The sequence below is a fragment of the Mesoplodon bidens genome (assembly GCF_964165515.1).
Source record: "Mesoplodon bidens genome assembly, chromosome: 15".
In the NCBI taxonomy this organism is placed as follows: domain Eukaryota; kingdom Metazoa; phylum Chordata; class Mammalia; order Artiodactyla; family Ziphiidae; genus Mesoplodon; species Mesoplodon bidens.
The window spans coordinates 24030495-24051673 of NC_138171.1; the positions used below are offsets into that span (position 1 = coordinate 24030495).

Sequence of the window (21179 nt, forward strand, 5' to 3'; positions counted from 1 at the left end):
CAACCTCTAGGTACTTAACCTCCTCAGAGTGTCCGTTTTCTTTCCTGTGAAATGGGGACAGTTATACTTAGATGGTGATGTACATTGAAAGAGATGGTGAATGAAAATGCATCTTACAGTGACAAGTCTCATATTAGAGGACTTAATAGAGGGTAATAATCATTATTACTATTTGCCATCAGGCAAAATTTAAATCTTAGTTAGCCCTTTAGATTTTGAGACTCCTAGTAAATGAGTCTTTCTTCCCTTTCCCCCTGTCTTTTAGATATTAGAGAACCATCAGACTACGGTTTGAACACTCCGCTTTTTCTTTACTTTGCTAACTGGGTTATTTGCTTTCCTTATATGTAAAAGAGATCAGTATTATTTATGAGGCTCTGGAATCACTGAGAGACAAGGATAGTACTGTGAAGCTCAAAACCTCAATAATAAATTGTGGGTTAAGAACATCATCAAACGCGGGAGGGGCAACTGGAATTGCTCCTAAACAGAGAGCAGTTTATGCATAGATTAAGTCTATACTCGGAGTAGGTACTAAGGAGATACTTGTTAAATGAATGATTAAATTAATTATTTAATACAAGAATTTTAAAATTACTAGATTGTCTCTTTCTAAAAAGACTAAAAAATAGACTTTATTTTTTAGAGCAGTTTTAGCTTTGACTGGAATATTGTCTCTTCTAAAGTTTCTTTTGCATTCTTAAGGGCAATTTTTATTATGTTTTAGCATTGAAGTCTCCCCTCTCCCCCTTCCTCTTCCCCCCCAGAACAGCTCTGAAATTATGAAGTTTAATCAGTAGCAAAATGTAATTTGACCCCTCAACATTTAATTTAAGCATTTATTATGAGGAAGGCATCCATGATGTAAATTGAAGTAAAGCTGTCCTGATCTTTTATTTAAACCTAGTATTCTCAATTGTGGAATAGTTTACTTAATGACTCAAATATTATTGTATGGTCAGAGCCTGTGACACGTGTTGGCTTTATTTTGTAGTGGGTACCAGGACCATCAAATCTTTTTTGTTTACCATTTTGAACTTGTTTTACTCATTTTCTTTTCACCTTCCAACATACTTTAACCTATTCTGGATCATTCAGGAGGTCCTGATAACTCTTTTTCTTAAAAAAAAAAAATTATTTATTTATTTATTTGGCTGTGCTGGGTCTTAGTTGCTGCATGCCGGATCTAGTTCCCTGACCAGGGATCGAACCCAGGCCCCATGCATTCGGAGCACAGAGTCTTAACCACTGGACCACCAGGGAAGTCCCGGTTCTGATAACTCTCAACTGTATTTTGCCAGGCTGCCTTCTTTGAGTTGTACTCGTAGCTGTAGCCTCCATGTTGAACTGCTGTTGTGTTTGTGTTAAATACATTTTTAGGTCCTTTCCTTTTAGTCTGCCAGCAGTAACTTTTTGCTGTTGTAGGTGTGTTTGCCTCAGGTTAGCCAGTCTTTTCCCTTCTGATATTTTATTTCTAATATGATGCTAGTTTTGAAACTTAAATTATTGCCCTTGTGAGGATTACATGAAAAACGAAGTAACTGGATTCTGGAAGGTTCGTTCTAGTCATTAAAGAGGCAGAAAAACAGTCTAACTCTGGGATCAGATTATCAGGGTTCAGATCTCAGCTTTGACACTTAACAAGTTTTGAAACTCTGGGCACGTTACTTCTGTAAGACTCAGTTTCCTCAACTATAAGGTGGGGACAGTAAGAATACCAGCCTCCTATAGTTGTTGTAAGGATTAAATGAAATAATGTATCTGAATCACTTAGCACAGTGCCTGGCACATAGTTGTGTTAGCTGTTAATTACAGCACTTGTCCATTTTTGCTATTAAAGGGTTTTTTTTTGCTTTCTCCCTATTTCTTAGTCTTATTAGAATAGGAAAAAATTGCCAGATAAGCTGAATTCAGCCTGGATCAGATATTACCCTTAACAACTGCTAAATAAATTACTACAACTCTATTATCCTAAAAAGGGTTTCACTGGGTGACTGTAGTATCTGTGGATGAAACACAGAGTTGGAGTTGAGATTTCTTCACCACCATCCTTCTGTAACAGATTGTTTTTTCAACGTAAGAAAAGTGTGTGTAGAATGCTACCATTGTGGAAAATGGGGAGAAAAGGGAAGCTACTATTTATGTAAAAAGAGTACATATACACTAAGCTGGTATATATATAGATTACATGTGGAAGGTTTCCTAAGAAGCTGCTAACTGTGGTTGCCTTAGGGAGAGGAACCTGGTGATTGGGAGATGTGGGTGGGAAGGGGACTTAACATTTTTTTTTAACATGTGCATGTATTATCTATTCAAAATATTTACTAAACAGAGAAAGGAGTAGATTGAACTTGTAGGCTTCAAGGTTAGGTACCCTAAGAATTGACCTTCAGCTTGATCTGGACATTCCAGGCAGCTGACTTTCTAAGATGTGGGCCCCAGCCTTCAGCTGTGCTTTTTCCTTGAAGAGGACAAACACAAAAGTTCTTCACAACAAGATGACTTTTCTGTCCTTAACTACCTAGAGAATTTGATTCACAAATTCAGGACAAAAATAAGTTGAGCCTTTAGTTAGCTGAGTTTGGTGATGATGGATGAACGGACAGCCCTGTGGCTCAGAATCTTATTTTCCCAGTAGAACTCATGGTTATCTTCAGTACACTTCCTGTTGATGAGAAGACTGATTGTTTTGATTTTATAACTTTAACTATGTGAGATGAAATTTACTGTAGAACTTTATATTTGATAGTGTTTTCAAATTGTCATCAATTGTCTACTGAACTAATTAAGTACGGTGCTTTAGGAATAATTAGAATTTGCCCTTCTTTCATTTATCAGGCTTGAATCTATATTTTTTAAACTCTTAGTATCAGCAAAATTAGGTGCAGGTTGCAGCACACTTTGCTGTTGCATTTCTCTCAAAAGGTAGATGCACACTTAATGTAAATTTCTGGATCAGACAATTGTGAATACCATAGATCTACTGAAGTAAATATTCACCAAATTTGTCATTTTTCAGCCTTGGAAAGAAAGGGTTTCCAGCTGGGAAGAAAGAAAGGGTTAACTTCTGAGAGACTTATCTGTTCTTAAAGCCAAGGTCTTATTACACCCCTAATCTTATTACACCCCTTCTTCCTGAAAAACATTCAGTGGCTCTCCTTTGTCTACTGAGTGAAGTCCAGACTTCTCAGCATGACATTTAAAAGCCCTTCATGACCTTTCTGGCATATTTTTCTGTTTCCTATACTTCCCTTCCACAAAATCTAGGTATTGTCCCTGTCCGTGTGCTGAGCTTTCCATGGCCCTGTCTTTGCTCATAATGTTCCATCTGCTGGAAATTCTCTTTATCTTTTACCTGTCCAACTGCAACTCACCTTTCCAAGCCCCAGGTACAATGTTTCGTTTTCCATGAAGCTTTCCCTGATCCCACTCAGCCAAGAGCAATCCTCTCAAACTCCATTGCACTTTGTGTTCCTCTCGGGACACTTACTGCATTCTCTCTTAGAGCTCTTGTCTCCCCTAAGGAGACTAACTGCTCCTTGGAAGCTGGGCTCTTGTTAACCATCACTCTAATCTCCACACAGTAGGAACTCAATTTATGTCCATTGAGTGAATTAAGTGTCAGTCAACATCTTGAAAGTATCTTCAATTCGCTTTACCTTTTCAACCCAGATAACCATTTGACTGTAAGGGCTATAAAACAAACTGCTCTGAAACAAAAAACACTTCACTCCATGTTGATATAGTTAGTAAGTTTATGGTCTGAGAAAATCTGTGCCTTTTAAACCTCAGAGGGCAGGTGTATTAACAAACTACAGAATTTTCATATAAATGAAGAATTCCATTACCTCACTATTGCTGTTGATGAATTGGCCTCTGACGACACTTAAGCATCAAAACACACAGCGTCTTTTCAGGTGGAGAGGCTAACTTTGGTTAACTTTAAGAAAAATGTTATGAAAAAGGACTGTTGAACTTTCCCCAGTTTGTTTCTGCCTTGGAATATGCTCTATATCATATAAAGTGGCCAAGTCTTTTTCCATGACCTGTTTTTATTGTCACAAAGTGTTATTTCTTAGGCACTAACTGGGTTCAGAGGTTACAAATTTAGAATCACAGCATCAGCAAATCCCGAGGTTGGAAGGGACTTTAGAGATCGTGTAGTCAGCCTTCCGTCAGATAGATAGCCGAGCTGCAAATTCTCTACTTTTTGAGGTCATCCATTACATTATTCAAATCTTCAGAAACTCCCCTATTAGAAAGTTTTTACTTTCAGCATTCAATGTTGAGTAGTTTTTCTCCCTCTGTGACCCACCCATTAGTTCTGATTCTACCTTTTGGATAAACAGTCTAATCACCTTTCTGCAATATTTAAGGCAATTGTCCTGTTTTTCTCCAGGTTAAATATCTTCTGATCTTACAACTGTTCCTCTTGTCTCTTAAAATATAATGTTCAAAACTGTCGACAGTATTCCAAGTAGAGTCTGACGTGTGCTGAATAGAACAAAAATCTCACTTTGTACATGAAGATACTATATTTGCATTACTGTTTCTAAAATCACATTAATTTGGGGGGCAACCATATCATCTTCTTGACTCCCCTTCAGTGTATACTGTCAACGTAAGCCTGGAAGGCTTTTTCACACATAGGTGGGCATGACTCACCAATCCTGTACCTCTACAGCTGTTCTTTTAGACCCAAGTGCAGGACCTTAGATTTATCCCTGTTAGATTTAGCCCATTGAAACAGTCTGTTGAAGTATTTTTGGTTCATGGTTGGGTCATCCAACATATTTGTCTTCCTGCCCAGCTTCTTGCAATCTACAAATTTGATAAGTATGTTTTCTTTTCTCCATCTTAGTCATTAACAGAGATGTTGAGGCAGGCCAGGCTGGAGTCATTCCATTAGACCTTACTATTGCTTGTAGATTTAAATGGGCAGGATTAATTGTGTATGGAGATAGAATTGTCGGTTTAGACTGAATACTCCATAATTATAATAGGAGTTGTCTTTTAGGTGAGTAGTCCTATTGTAGCTGCTCAATAACTATTTAACAAGAGATAATAGAAATACGTATGGTCATAAGAATGAGATTAGGAGCTATCTTGGAAAGTTGGTGACCCTGTTTATATTCTTATATTCTTATGTAAGGTCTTAAGCAGAGAGCATTCTGGACTGATTAGAGGCAGTGTGGTATAGGGGAAAGAGCCCTAAACTTGGCCCTGAGATGTTTTATTCATTTATTTATTCAGAAAATATGTATTGAGTGCATACTATACTTAAGCCCTAGATATACAATGATTTAAAAAACCCCAAAAAAACCCAGACTTGATGTCTGCCTTCAATGGAACTTACATTCTAGTGGGGGAAACAATTTGATAATTATACAGATGGAATCATAATACTTTCTGTCATCTATATTCTGGACGGGTTCTATCCAACAGGAATATAATGCAAGTCACACATTTAAAAGTTGCTAGTAGCTCCATTTAAAAAAGTGAAAAGAAAAAAATGAAACTAATTTTAATAATAGGTTTTCTTTAAGTCAATATACCTGATAATATTTCAACATGTAAGCAATGTAAAAAATTTGAGATATTTATATTCTTTTTTCCTGAACTAGATCTTTGACATCTTAAACTTATACCACATCTCAGTCTGAACTAGCCATATTTAAGGTGTTCAGTAGCCACATGTAGCTAGTGGCGTCCATATGGGACAGCTCAGTACTATACCCACCTTTATAGACTGCTCTGTGGTGTTGGGCAAATCATTTTCCTTCTTTAGAACTCCTGTTTTCATCAGTAAAATGAAGGATTCAGACTTACCTTTAAACAACTAAAAGCGGTCCCTTTCATGTTTGAGGGAGCCTTCTGAGGTGCTCTAAATAATCTGTGTCTTGATGTGAGTGGTACTTACATGGGTGTATATTATATGTAAAAATTCATCAAGCTGTACACTTAAGATTTATGTACTTTTCAGTATCTATGTTATAGCTCAATAAAAGATTTTTTTAATCACTTCTAGTTTTTTGATTCTGTGCCCTTTGATAAAGTCACTCAGATGAGCTGACCTTCAGTGGAAATGAGTGATGTGAAAAATGCAAACAGCCATTGACTCTTTATGTCTTCTTCCCACCCAGGATGTGTCTAGTCCGAATGAAGCAGGAAGGCCGGAGTGGGAAATACATGTGTCGTATCATAGTTCATTTTATGTGGGAGGATGTTGAGCAGCGTGGCAGAATCATGGGGGTAAGTGAGTGCTATCAGATTCTGGTCCTGGAAAACTCCAATGAGGGATTGCCTCACTTGAGTTGAAGTTTTATCTGTTCTAGAATGGCCTGATGTCAAGTGGTAATTCACCTAGAGTCACTTCTGCCTCTATGAAGACTGGCATGCTACAGACACTTTATTTATGTACTTGCACACATTATCATGGTTTGTCAGTGTGAGTACATCCTATGTACAGAGATGGGATTATTAAGTCCAAATCATGGTGATAGGAGGGATGGATTTGGTGAACAGATAAAATCAAATAATAATAATCCGGTTTTGGGACACTTTCTTTGCCTTTAATACCAGTTCAGAGTGTCAGTTCACAATTAGTTTGGATGGAAAGACCCTGGCATGGGGCCTGCACTGTGCTCAAGAACTTAAAAACAAGCTTCTTGATCACTGACAACCTAGAATACTTTGGCAAGGTATCTACTGAAAAGGTACATTAGTATATTTAATAACCTGAGAAAGGAGAATATGTAGTATGTGTATAACAATATGATGACAATAGAAAACCAAAACCAAAACATTAGGATACAATTGGTTATATAAATAGTAATCTCTTCCTTTGTGTATATTGTGTATTTTGTGTATCTAGACCGTGTTTTAGTAGATTGTAGTTCCTTGTTTTTTCCCATATCATTGTCTCCTAGCTTGGGAGCATCTAAAGCCAAACCATCAGACAGGGTCACAAAATGGGTTAATTTGGTTTCTTTCATTACAGCACAAAGTTCTGTGGTTTTGTGTGTATATATTTTATCATATATGATATCATCCTCTATACACTTAAATGCAACTTTTTTTTTTAGTCAACAATATATCTTGGAGATCTTTCCATGCTGCATGGGAATTAAGTGGGAGATCTCCCATGTCTTACTTTTATCTACTATAATTATTTTCACACACTTCCTATGTTATTGTCTGATGGTATGTGCTCACTCTATGTGTGAAATTATAGTCTTTGAGACTAAATCATGGAAATGATCGTTGCCTACTGAGAATCTGGATTGAGGGTATTTTCAGATTCTCATGACTTTGGAGGAAATGCGTGTATAGAAAGCACAGTAGACATGGGTTCATCTTTAGATAGCTTCACTGACATTTACGTGCCTTTCTCTGGGACAGCAGACCATTAGCATTTCTGTTCATCCTAAGAAGATGATACCATATTTCAAAGTTTTAGCTGCTGTCATCATCATCTTCGTCATCATAATCATTATAATTATCTGTTTTGGAGTCAATATTCACCTGTCTTTGTAATTACACTCTTTGCTTCCTTCTTCATTTTTCTCACTGTCATACCTTACTGCTGTTTAGCTGCCCAGAGTGGGACCAGCAGCCTTTAAGCTATTCATCCCGCTGAGTGTTCCACATGCCCTCAAGTACTTACTACCCAACTCTGTGGCAGCTCACAGTGGATATACAGTAGTGCTGGCAGTCTCAAATCATCCCATTTAATGATGACCAGTGATACCCCCTGGCCAGCCAAAGCCTCGGCTGACTGCCATGCAGTTACACAGTAGTTCTTCTATGAGTTAGTCTGTTTTCTTATCACTGTTGATTAAACTCTGCTGGAAGTGGGACCACTAGAGCCAGGTGGACCACAGCTGTCCCCAACCTGAATAGCTTAATGAGTCATAGGTTGCCAATTCCTGGAGCACAGGAACCTTTTACTCTACCCCACCTCCACCCCCACCCCCAGATGGATTTCCTTTGGGACCTACATATATATATCTCCATCACAAGGTTCAGCAATTTGAACCTTCTCCCATGTTACTTTATAATGTCCCTTCTACTTGACTGTATGCTTTATAAAGGCAGGAAACCTGTCTTATCCAGTTTTTTGTTTATACAGTAAACATTGGATAAATAAATACTTGTTGAATGAATGAATAAATTGAACTTCAGCTTCTGAAATTCTGTTTTAAAGCCAACTTATTTGTCAGATAGATCATACTCGGTTTATTAGTCTCTGGTCCAGGTGTACGTCAATGCAGTCCTGCAGGAATTAGCCTTTCTTTTTTATTTCTCCCATTTTATCCAACCATTTTTTTCTATCTCAGTTGTTCTACATAAGATGCTGTCCTATGGAGAAGTGTGTTAGACCACCATTTCTCAAACTTTAATGAGCCTACAGTTCACCTGGGGATCTTGTTAAAATACAAATTCTGATTCAGTAGGTTTTCGGTGAGGCCAGAGAGTCTACATTTCTAAAAAGCTTTGGGTGATGCCAAGTCCACTGGTGGGACTGGGTGGGGGAGGGGCAACCACACGTTGAATAGCAGGGTTTCAGATGATCCATAATGCTCCCCAAGTATAGACTCTTAAATTTGTCTTCATGAACAGAAATGCCAAGCCCAAGTTTAGTTACAAAGACTATAAATAAAAGATGATTTAAAGATAATAGAGGGACTTCCCTGGTGGCGCAGTGGTTAAGAATCTGCCTGCCAATGCAGGGGACACGGGTTCAATCCCTGATCTGGGAAGACCCCATATGCCGCGGAGCAACTAAGCTGGTGCGCCACAACTTCTGAGCCCGCGTGCCTAGAGCCTGTGCTCCGCGAGCAACAAGAGAAGCCACCACAGTGAGAAGCCCGTGCACCGCAACGAAGAGTAGCCTCCACTCGCCGCAACTAGAGAAACCCCGCACGCAGCAATGAAGACCCAACACAGCCAATAAATAAATAAATGAATAAATTTATAAAAAATAATAGAGATTTCAAAGAGTTGGGGAATTAATATTATTACGTTTCTGTTATAACTGATTTGCTCCTCCCTTTCCAACCTCATGCTATAAACAGACACCCTTTATATAGGCAAGAAAATTATATATTAGCCACTTCTAAGTTGTGAGTGTGACTGTGTGTGTTTAGAGGGGACCTCAGTCTTTGGCGTTTGTACAACCTAAAGAAATGAGAAGGTTAGGCTGGAGAAGAATGGCATGTGGCTGGAGAAAAGTAGCAGCCAGAGGGAGCCAGTCTGGCCTGGTTCTGACCCTGGCTGGCAAGTCTTTTCTCTTCCCCTTGCTTCAGTTTCTTGGTTAAAAAAAAAAAAAACTTGGGGGGGTGGGTGGCTACACGATTTCCAAGTTGCTTTTCAGCTTTGAAAACCTATGATGTGAAGGTGGTAATTTGCAAATCTATTTCTGTGTTATTTGGCATCTTTAAGAAAACTCATATAAAAAGTAGAATTTATAAGACTGATCAATGTAGTGGTGATTTTTCTTATGCCAAAGAATTCTTAGAGGCCATTACTTTACTTGAGTGGATTTGTGTGGGGAAGATTGAGAATGCGAATTAATGACACATTAGAAATTTGGATCAAGAAATCCTTTGAAATCAGAGTTCCAGTCTTATTTGGTGAGAAGATTTTCACTTTCCAAAAACTTGCTTTTTACCAGCTTTTTAGGAGCCCAACTATTGTGAAAAATATGGCAGCCTCATATATCTTCAGTGAAGCTGGTATAAAAAGTAAGTGTTAAATTTGAGGTTACAAAAACCACATCAATAATTTAGAGTGTTCTGACTTAAAAAGAAAACATTATTTGGGATTTAAACATATAAGTTAGCTGTGGAAATAAAGTTCATTATATCACCTCATCTGGTCTTGTTTTATTTCATTAACTGGTTCTTAAAAACCTTTGTGAGCTGAGTTGCAGCTGAAGAGGTTGGAGACCATTTTTCCTTGGGCCCTTGCCTCACTCCTGAGTGTTGGTAAGAGTAGAGAACTAAGACTTGCCACAGCTGTAAAAACAGACAGCGCCTTTGGCCTCAGCACTTTCTCCTGGTGCAGGCAGATTTCAGATGTAAATTTCACTTTCTACCTCTCCTACTAATGAAGTAAGTTTTCTTTTGCTGGGTTTGCAGCCAGGTGTGTCCAGTCTTGTGGCTAACTGGAGCGCTTTACTTAATTTTTCCATTTGTGACATTTCAACCAAACTTAAAAAACAAACATAAAAATTAGCTCAAGGCAGTGGCTCAAAGTGTTAATGGTAACCTTAGGCTGGCTAAACGACTTCCTTTCAGTTCTGCCCTGCCAGACATCTCCACCTTGTGGCTTACTATAAGCAGGTTTAAGCTTTCCAAACTGTGGAGACAAGGTAGGAGTGGGTGGGGATGGGCTTTAGTTAAGAAATTGCAAGTTTATCTCTGTCAGTGGTCCCTGGCATGACGGTTGGCTTCAGCAGGATGTCAGGTGATTTCTTGCTCGCTGCTTTTCTGAATAAGGATGAACCTCCTGTCAGCTCATGGTCTCCTGCTCTCTCTATAGCAGAGCTGCTTGATGGAATGGTGCAGAGGGCCTGGAAAGAGGTGGAGGAGCTGTGGGCTGAATTGGACTCCTTTGTAAAATTCTACTTTGCTTTTCAGAACTAGCATTTTGCTTTGTGAAGTCCTCTGATCATACTCCAGACTACCTTTCCAAACTCATTTCCCCAACTCTTCTTGAACCTTAGATATGAGAAACCTCTACGCATGTGTCTGGTACATAGGAAGCACTTGGTGAACATCACATTCCATCTTTGCCTCACATACTTTTCACTGCAGCCAAGCTGAATGTCTTGCTCTTCCTGTCTTGTGTCTTTTCTCATGTGGTACATATACCTAGATTGCCCTAACATGCCAGCCCCAATTCCTTCATGTCCCTCCACTTCAAATTGGAAGCCAATCCCGGTTTCCCCTAGCTGTTAGTACCTTAATAATTTATCTTCACCCTTCTTCTGGCTTTTACTGTTTCTATTTTGCATCAGTGTCATTCATGTATTGACTGCCTTCTGGGTGAATTCCTGAGGGGCAGGATCACATGCATCCCTCTTTGTATTCTCCAAAGTGCCAATCATTGCTCCTTGGCTGAATGTGTGCCCAGTAAATATCTGATGAAAGGAGATGGTTCTGGAAGCCCACTATAAGTGGTGGAAAAAGTAGGGTGAGGAGGTATACTTTTTATTCTGAGGATATTTGTTTGCTCATTAGTCTTTTTTTTTTTTGCGGTACGCGGGCCTCTCCCGTTGCGGAGCACAGGCTCCAGACGCGCAGGCTCAGCAGCCATGGCTCACGGGCCCAGCCGCTCCGCGGCATGTGGGATCTTCCCAGACCGGGGCACGAACCCGTGTCCCCTGCATCGGCAGGCAGACTCTCAACCACTGCGCCACCAGGGAAGCCCTGCTCATTAGCCTTAAATATTGGAAGAAAAATGAGAAGTTGTCTCCACTCTCAATTTTTCTTTTTCTTTGTCCATGATTTCTCATCTTCTAGTGGAATTATTTGATTAAAAAGAAACAATTTGTAAATAAGGTACTTTATATTTCTAAACCAGAAAAGCTTTAAATCTATAAAAGGTAGTAGAAATAAGAATTACATGTACTTTAGTTTTTCTGGAAATTTCCTTCCAGACCTCTAATTCCATTCCCATCTCTTCCTTCCCCCCACAAAAATCTTCAATCAAACTCCTTTGTTTTACCATGAGGTAAAAATTTTGCTATACTTTGCATCTCTAGGTCAGAGTTAAAACTCACTGCCAAAGGTATTGTTTTAAAAGGCAAGGACCACTTTAAGGGTATAGTTTTTGTGGCCAGTAATAGGAATGGTGGAGTGTAAATACAGAGCAATCCCATGGGCTCGAAGCTTGTAAAGTAAGAATACATGTTTGTTTTCCAATAGCAATCGTTCTTTTGAACATTTTTTAAATGTCCTAAGCTGTTGGAGTGGATACTTATTTATTAGGGGAGAGAAGACTAAATTCTTAGAAGGCAGAGCAATTCCATTTTGGAATTGGCCCATGAATTTGAGCCAGCTGAAGATGTACCTCTAATAGATGCATTCCTTTCTCTACACAAGTTTCTTACCCTCAGGCCTTAAGAGGTAGCAAGAGTGCATGGAGTGTATGCTTTAGGTGGTTTTCTAACTGACTGCATGCCTGGGTGCATACAACCAGAACGCCAGTCTGATGGCTCAGGTCATGTGACCTTCTGAGTGGCGTACTGGATTCACTCCACTTCAGGGAGTGTCCCTAAAAGAGAAGTTATAAACGTTTCTGTATTTGAAATTAAATAAAGCGTGAAACTGCTGTCTATGCACATGGTCATTTATCTCTCTCATGGCCATTTTTACGTTCAGTTATAGATTGTGAGTTTCCTGAGGTCTAATTCTTACTTGTTTGTCTTTGTATTCCTATGGTGCCTCAGTGGAGCTTTGTGTTTAGTAGGTATTCAGTAAATGTTTCTTGACTGAATAAATAAGTGAATTTCATCCACTTTTTTATCTTCAGTTTACCTCCTGGAATTTCTGTAGGAGAAACAGTGACCTAATTCCATTTTGCAAAGCCCTGGCTGACTCAGTGCATGACACAGTCCTGCCTTACCCTAATACCTTCTTAAGTACTCCTCATGCTAAGTACTCCCAGTTCAGCTCATCACTGCAGAGCTGTTTACCTCTCCAATGCATCACATTTCTTTTGCCTCCAATCTCTCTGGGTGCCCGGTTCCATTTGGTATGTTTTGTATCATAGTTAGAATACTGCTTAGAGCTGTGTGCATCGGGCACAGCTAAAGCCATTTTCCACACCTCTCTTTCAGGGATCTCTAATGCTACTCCTAGATAAATCTCACTCAGGAGATGGGATAAAGAGCTCCACGAACCTGTTCTTCCTGTGTTTCCTGTCTCACATCTAAGGTCATCACCACCAGTCCAGCCCCCCAAGCTAGAATTCTTAGAACGTCCTCAACTCCTGCCTCATCCTCTTCATCCAGTTGTCTCGTCACTTTTCTGCCCAAAATATCTCTGGATTTTATCCTCTCCTCTGTTCCATTGCTTCCTGTCAGTTCCTCATCATCTGTCCTTTATTGGACATGGCCTCCTAACTAGTTCCTGGACTTTCCCCCTCTAGTGAACCTGGCACCATATAAGCTGCCAGAGGTGTTCTTTCTAAATCCCACATCTGATCATATCCCTCCTCTGTCTAGAAATCTCTGAGGGACAGAATTCAAACTTCTTAGCAATGGCATAAAGAACCCTTCGCAGTTATATCGGAGAACCTTCTTGGTTGTAATACAACAACCTTTTGTTGTATTAATCTTACACCTTAAAAAAAAAGTAAGTTTGAAGCTTTTCAAAGTGAAAAATTGGGGGAGAGGCCTTCACATTCTGGCCCCATCCCACCTTTCTAGTCTAATTTCCAGCAAACTTCTCCTACATGCAAATGTTCATGCTTGAGCGTGTGCACACACACACTCTAACACATGTTCCCCTCATGCCTCGTTTTCACTGGTGCTATCATATTCCATGTTCCTTTATGCTTCTGAGCCTTCTTTCATGCAGTTCCCTCTGTGGGAAGTGGTCTTAACCCTGTCTCCTCTGCTCATGGCACTGTAAGACACAGCTGGATAGTACCTCTTCCAAGGAGCCTTTCCCAGCACCCCCCAGTAATATTAGTATATTTGGCCACTCCCTTGTCTGTATTCCTCCAGCACTTTGCACAAACTTCTGAGATAGGACTTACCATGCTGTACTGTAATTACGGGTTTGTGTAGGTCACACCCATTAGATGGGATAAGGATCCTAGGATCCCTAGTGCCTAACACAGAGTGCCTACCCCTCAGATACTTGTTGGGTGTATGTATATGCTTCTATTATTATTATTTTTTACATCTTTATTGGAGTATGATTGCTTTACAATCATGTGTTAGTTGCTGCTTTATAACAAAGTGAATCAGTTATACATATACATATGTTCCCATATCTCTTCCCTCTTGCGTCTCCCTCCCTCCCACCCTCCCTATCCCACCCCTCTAGGTGGTCACAAAGCACCGAGCTGATCTCCCTGTGCTATGCGGCTGCTTCCCACTAGCTATCTATTTTACGTTTGGTAGTGTATTTATGTCTATGCCTCTCTCTCGCTTTGTCACAGCTTACCCTTCCCCCTCCCCATATCCTCAAGTCCATTCTCTAGTAGGTCTGTGTCTTTATTCCTGTCTTACACCTAGGTTCTTCATGACATTTTTTTTCTTAAATTCCATATATATGTGTTAGCATACGGTATTTGTCTTTCTCTTTCTGACTTACTTCACTCTGTAGGACAGACTCTAGGTCTATGCACCTCATTACAAATAGCTCAATTTCGTTTCTTTTTATGGCTGAGTAATATTCCATTGCACATATGTGCCACATCTTTCAAAAAGAGTCATGTACCAGAATGTTCATTGCAGCTCTATTTACAATAGCCCAGAGATGGAAACAACCTAATTGTCCATCATCGGATGAATGGATAAAGATGTGCTTCTATTATTAATGTCTGGCCAGCACTATCTCCCAAATACTGACTTAATGATCTCTTATGGCACCTGGATTCAATTTCTCTGACCCATTCCCCCACCTCCCCCCAAAAGTTTCATTTTTCTCTCTCTGACCTGCCTCATGGATTCCCTGGCTCTCTTATCATTTATACTTTTAATCCACTTTATAGGATAGATGAACCTTAGAACATTAGACTGGGAGCCTCAGAGATTCTCTGGGTCTGAAGGTGCTCAGGTGTGTGTATTTTGAAAAACTTCCCCAGAAGATTTCTGATGCCCATCTCAGGTTAAGGACTATAGATTTTTTCCCACCCTCTCACTTCTGTGGTGAGGAAATGGAGTCCCAGAGAAGTTAATTGATTTGCCCAAGGTCATGCAGCTAGAAAACAGCAAAATGAGGACCAAAAACTAGGGTATGCTGATTCCCAGTCCAGTGTCTGCTTTACTGTACGACGATACCTCTGGGGGTGAGGGGGAAGTGGAAATCAACTTCATGGCAGGTTCCTTCTCCCCTGTCTTGTTACCAAAGACTTCCAAAGACCAAGAGGACAGCTTTTCTTGAATCTAGAGGTGTTCCATTTCTTCAGTGCAGTCCCAAGCCTGAGTCCCCTTTATTCAGAATTTCTAACCCAATGTGGCAGAGGTTTCCTACTCAACAGGACAGATAGAGATTAAGGGGGAAAAAAAGACAGATGAGAATGCTAACAATGTTCTGAATTTGTTTCTTTTTCCAGCATTTAGAGTCTGAATATCTCCACATCATCTGAATTCGCCTTAGTTGATTTTACAATTATTTTTCAGAGACTCCTCGGTTGTGTTTTTTTTAGGAGTAGAGGGACACCGAGACTGAACCCTGTGCTCGGAGAGGCTGGGCTGGGAGGCTAACAAAGGTGGTATTATACTGTGCAAAGCCAATAAATGTATTCAGGAGACACCTAGATGTGTTTCTAGAGGAGGGCATTAGGGGGAGGGGTCTGGTGAAAAGGCAGAAGGGTGGGATTAAGATAAATTAAAATGGGGCCAGCACGTTGGATAAGGGGACAGCCTCCTCCTGTTCCCACCATTGCTTAAGGTTTTTCATTCTGCCTCGTTCAAAAGTTAAAAGCAGTCTTGACCATATAACCTCATACCCTCCTGTCCCCCACGGGGAAAAGAACTTAGTTTAAAGGCTATTTCAGCCTGATACAGCTGTGTTTATTACTGGAGTGCTCCATCTATGGGATGTTCCTGGAGAATCTCAGACTTACAACCGGAAAAGAACCTTGAAATAATCTAATCCAGAGATTCTCAAAGTGGTCCCCACACCAGCAGCTTCAACATCACTTAGGAACTTGCCGAATGAGAAACTCTGGAGGTGAGGCCCAGCAATCTGTATTTTAACAAACCCTCCAGTTTGAGGGCCACTGCTCTAGCCTGATCCTGTCATTTAAGTGATGGAGAAACTGGCTCTGGGAGAGCTGAGTAAGCTTACGTTAGAAACCAACCGAAGAACAGAACTCGGGTTCCCTGATGGCCAGCTCCTACTGCTCTCCCTGCTAAGAGGAGCAAGGTCTGGCATGGACTAGTGACGTGAAAGTTGAGGATTGCAGCATAATACAGAAACAGAGGTCAGCAATACTAATAGCTAACAATCACTGAGCACTTTCTTTTTGCTGTGCACTTTATAAGCACCATTTCAGTTTTATGTTTTACAGAAATCTTACCTGTGAAATCCTATCCTCATTTTACCGATGGAGAAACTAAGGATCAGAGAAGTTAGTATATTAGTTTCCTATAGCTGCTGTAACAACTTACCCCAGACTTGGTGACTTAAAACAATAGAACTTTATTCTCATACTTCTGGAGGCTAGAAATCACTTTCAGTAGGCTGAAATCAAGATGTTAACAGGGCCATGGTCGAGGGAGGAATCTGTTATTTGCCCCTAAAGCTAGAAAGCTTTAGGTGGCTGCTGGCATTCCTTGGCTTGTGGCCACATCAATCTCTGCCTCTGTGGGCACATTGCATTCTCCTCTTCTATCTGGGTCTAAGCACCCTCTTCCTCCCTCTTACAAGGGTGCATGTGATTACAATTAGGGCCCACCTGGAAATCCAGGATAATCTTCCCATCTGAAGATCCTTAATCTAATCACAGCTGTAAAGTCCTTTTTTGCTACATAAGGTAACATTCACAGGTTCCAGGAATTAGGATGTAGATATCTTTTGGGAGACCGTTAATTAGCCTACCAGTTAGGTAACTGAACCAGACTTACACAGTAAATATGAGAGCCTGGATTGGAACCCAAACTTGCCAGACTCTAGAGCCCATGTTCTTAATCACTACTCTGTACTGCCTGAAAAGGTCGTTGCTAAAAACGTGGTTCTAACATTAGCATTAAGATTTTAAAAGTGTTTACCTCTTCCCCAAACTTGCATTATATTACTGTCATATAACTCAGAACCTGTGAGTCCTGAAGCATCTCTGGTCCTGACTCCTTCAGTTAAATTACTAGAAGGAAGAGATTGTATTTTTTTTTCCATTAAAAAAAATGGTGATATAATTCATATACCATAAAATTCAGCATTTTGAATGTGCTTTTCTAGTAAATGCACAATGTTATGCAACCATCTCCACTATCTAATTCTGGGACATTTTCATCACCTCAGAAAGAAAGCCCATGGCCGTTAGCAGTCATTCCCCATTCCCCTTTCCCCCAGCCCTTGGTAACCACTACTCTACTTTCTGTCTCTTATGGATATACCTATTCTGGGCATTGCATATAAATGGAATCACATAATATGTGGTCTTTTGTGTCTGGTTTCTTTTACTTAGCATAATGTTTTCAAGGTTCATCCATGTTGTAGCATGTTTCAGTACTTCATTACTTTTTATGGATAATCTATTGTATGGATATACCCCATTTTATTATCCATTCATCAGTTGATTGACATTTGGGCTGTTTCCATTTTTGGTTTTTTTTGAATAATGCTGCTGTGAACATTCATGTACAAGTTTTTATCTGAACATATGTTTTCAGTTCTCTTGGGTATATACCTAAGAGTGGAATTGCTGGCTGGGTCATATGGTATGCTATGTTTAGCTTTTTGAGCAACTCAGATAATTGTATTTTATATAAAGTTATTTGAATTCCTAGTGTGACATCCATTGTTCATTTGTTTATAATGAAATAACATTCTCATATTTTGTAGTCTTAATCATATTTCTCATCTTATTGCCAAATAAATATTTATACCTGCAATTTTTGACAGTAAAGAGAAAGGATGGTGTGGTATAATGGAAGGAGTTCTGGCCAGCCTGGCCACTCTCTGGGTGAGCTTGAGTAAGTCAAATCACCTCACCTCTCCGGGGAGGAGAGCTTGATGATTTCTAAATTCTCTTCCAGACTTAACATTTGCAACTCTGTGAAAGTCTGAAAAGCTAGCCTTGTGTTAAATCCCAGAGCTTGTGTTCTATTTTTTTAGCAGTTAATCATTCTCTGTCTGATTTCTGTTCCCAGACACAAACAAGGTTTTACCCATCTATCCAGCCATTTTATTGTGGTCTGCTAGTTTCCAGGTACTCTGCTAGGCACTGGAGACACAAAGATGACAAAGATATGGTCCCTGACTCCCCAGTCTAGCAGGAGAAGACAAACATATAAACAGGTAATTATAATAGTAAGAGATTATGATATTTAAAAATTGCTCTGCCCAGAAGAAAAGCTTGGGGTAGATGACATTTGGTTTGTATCTTTTTGGATAGGTGTTTGCTAGACAGGAACATTCTGGGCAGAGGAATGGCGTGGGTAAAGGCAGTGTTCTGTGAGAGGACAAGAGCATGTTTGCCTTTGTTTGGTGGCTTTTTTCCTCTTTCTCCTGCAGCGGTGAAAACAGACTGTCCAGACTAGCTCCATTTTGAGATCCTTCTGTGTGTCCAGTATTCACAGACTCATCGACTCAAAGGTCTGCAAAATAACACATTTTGTCAAAGTCCTGGCCACCTATAGGTCTTCTTCCCTGTTTTTTAAGGGCACTTCAGACTCAGTTTCTGAGTCAGAGGATTCACTGAATGGCTAAAGAGCCTTGATCAAGATTTGGGTTTTCTCCATAGTAGCAGCTTAGTTTGGGCTCTTGAAAATGCCCTTTTGTCCCCCTAAGGGTTTTAGTTACATAAAAATACTAGGAACATGAAATTCTACAATATGATCAGCACAGCACAAACTAAATTTCTAACCTTTGACTAGAAACATATATGGAAGGCTTTGTGTTTTAAACTGCCCCCTTCCCAGCCTCCTAGGCTTCATGAGAGGTCATTGTACAGCTCTTTCCATGGTCCCTGTTCTCTTCCTTTTTACTGGAGGGCAAAACTAGGGCAGAGAAATAATTTTTATTCACTTCTGAAAGGTTACAGTAATAAAGAAACTCTTGTTAACATCAGAGAACGTTGCAGCCAAGAGTTTTCACAGTCTGGCATTGTTTATTTTACATGTAATTTGGAACCTTCTGCACTCTTAAAATATTGGCACAAAAATGTTTTAACTGTTGAAGTGCCTCATTGCATGCAGTGGTGGTGTGGTGTGAGAGAGGCATCAGGGCTCTGGAGAGCGGCTTGCCCTGGTCCTTGGAAAGAGAAATGGGGTAAGCGTATGTGTATGTGTGCAGATACACATTCGCTTGTGTATGTATGAGTCTCTCTGCACTGAGAATTAAGAACTTTCTCTGCCCTGATGAACTTCTGTGCTTCCCTTGATTTAACAATGAGAATGATGTAACATTCCTGCTTTCCTATTGCCATGGCTGCCAGAAAGTATAGAGCTTCCCTTATTTGGGTATTTGATATAATTATTCATTATCCCCTTTCTCTCACACACACTTTATTAACACTTTTCTTTTACTTTTATCCATCAAAGGATTTTTGTTGTTGTCTTGTTAGGTCGAAATTAAGATTTGAAAACAATTGCAGAAGGATCACACGTGTTAAATGGGAAGACTGCTAGGCTGGCGACTGGGCTTCCTTAGTTCCAGGCCCAACTTTCCTTCCAGAGTTTGGAGGACCTTCTCCTTCTGCCATCTCTTTCTTGTCCTGGAGCCTTAATATAGAGCTATATATTAACCTGACCCTTGCTAAGACCCAGGGATACCCCAGGGCTGACTATGCACTCTAACCTGTCTGGTCTGGGGACAGTAGCCTGTTGCCCCATAAGCTCTTCTTCCTCCAAATCTGGCACTTTATTCCTTAGCCTCCAAAATGGAGCCTTAGCAAACAGAGGCAGAGGTTACCCCCACCAGGTGAGCTCTGCAGAGCTATCTCCAGGCCAGGCCCTTCTCTAGGGACCTCCAGCAGGGGGCTCCTTCCCTTGCAGGAGTTCCACTCCAGCTCTGAGAAAAGGATGCTCTGCTGGTATGTATACCATGACCACCATGCCCTGCTCCCACAGGCTGTAGACTTTCTGTCACAGCCAGCCAGGGGATCCCACACCCTCTGGCCTGGATCCACTTTCAGTGCCCACCAACAGAAGATGAAGTGCTCAGGACCTTGCAGTCTTTCTTTGCTCAGAGAGATCTCTGTTCCCTTTTGGAAGGCCCTTGCCTTTGGCTTCTTGACCCACAAGAGCGGTCCCTGTGGTGGAGGATCCGGATGTGTACATGCATATGCAGTTTGGGGCTGAGGAGACAGGCCTTTCCCCAACAACCTAGTGAGGGCCCATGTGTCCTGCTCTTCACCTCTAAGGTATGGGTACTTTGTGCTAAACTCTCCAAAGACCGTTTTCGCAAGCAGTTACCTCCCATCACATGGGCTTTGGAGCCAGACAGACCTGGGTGCTAATCCCTGCTTTGCCATAGTGCGGCCTTGAGACCCTGGGCAAGTCTCTTTACCTCGCATTTCTTTCTCTATAAGCCACACATAGTCTGACTTAAATAATATGATGGTAGTGAAGACTTAGCACAGTACTTTTGGCACATTTTAGTGCCACTTGGTAAAATAAGGCACTGTATTTGGACCTTTTCTACAACACCTAGCATAGGCTGCCTTATTTCAAAAGGATTTGTGTACACATCTGTCATGCCCCACTGGATTCTGACTCGCTGGAGGATGGAGATCATATCTTTCATCTTTGTATCACCCGTTTGCCTGGCTTGGGTCATGCGCATAGCGGGCCCTCAGTCGATGTTAGCTGAACCTGTTAGGATAACTCGGACAGATAGGGCAGGCGTGAATGTTTTAGTTTCTCCATCTGAACCTGGGGAAATAGTAACCCCTTATTTTGGAGCCTTTGAGGACAATTTAAAACGATACGTGTGAAGTGTTTGGAGTCCTTTGAAGGGAAGGTACTGGGGAAATTAATGGTGTTTTTGCTGTTCTTAGGAAAGCCTTTGTGGTTCCCAGCGAATAAATTACTTGTAGTGAGTTTTCTAACACCTCCTACTCTGCTCTGTTCACTGAGGCTTTTTTAAAAAAATAAAATAACTGCTGTAGTGCTTCTTTGCTCTGACTTATAAAGAGATATAATTTTGGTTTTGGACTTTTGACCCCTTTCTGCTCCCAGGAGAGAAATTTCTGTCGGAATAATAAAAGGTGTAAACTGTGTGTGTTGCCCCTTTTCTGGGCCTTGGGTAGTTCAGCTGCTGGGGTTAAGA

The 21179-nt window shown here is 40.5% G+C and overlaps 1 protein-coding gene across 2 annotated transcripts in view; it reads left to right on the top strand.

Moving 5' to 3' along the window:
• Window positions 1-21179, top strand: part of UQCC1 (ubiquinol-cytochrome c reductase complex assembly factor 1) — a 94877-nt gene that overhangs the window by 44326 nt on the left and 29372 nt on the right. For both annotated transcript variants that reach the window (XM_081256276.1, XM_081256275.1), the window contains one exon: window positions 6144-6252. In XM_081256276.1, the coding sequence (XP_081112402.1) occupies window positions 6144-6252 (109 nt within the window). The remainder of the gene's footprint in view (window positions 1-6143; window positions 6253-21179) is intronic.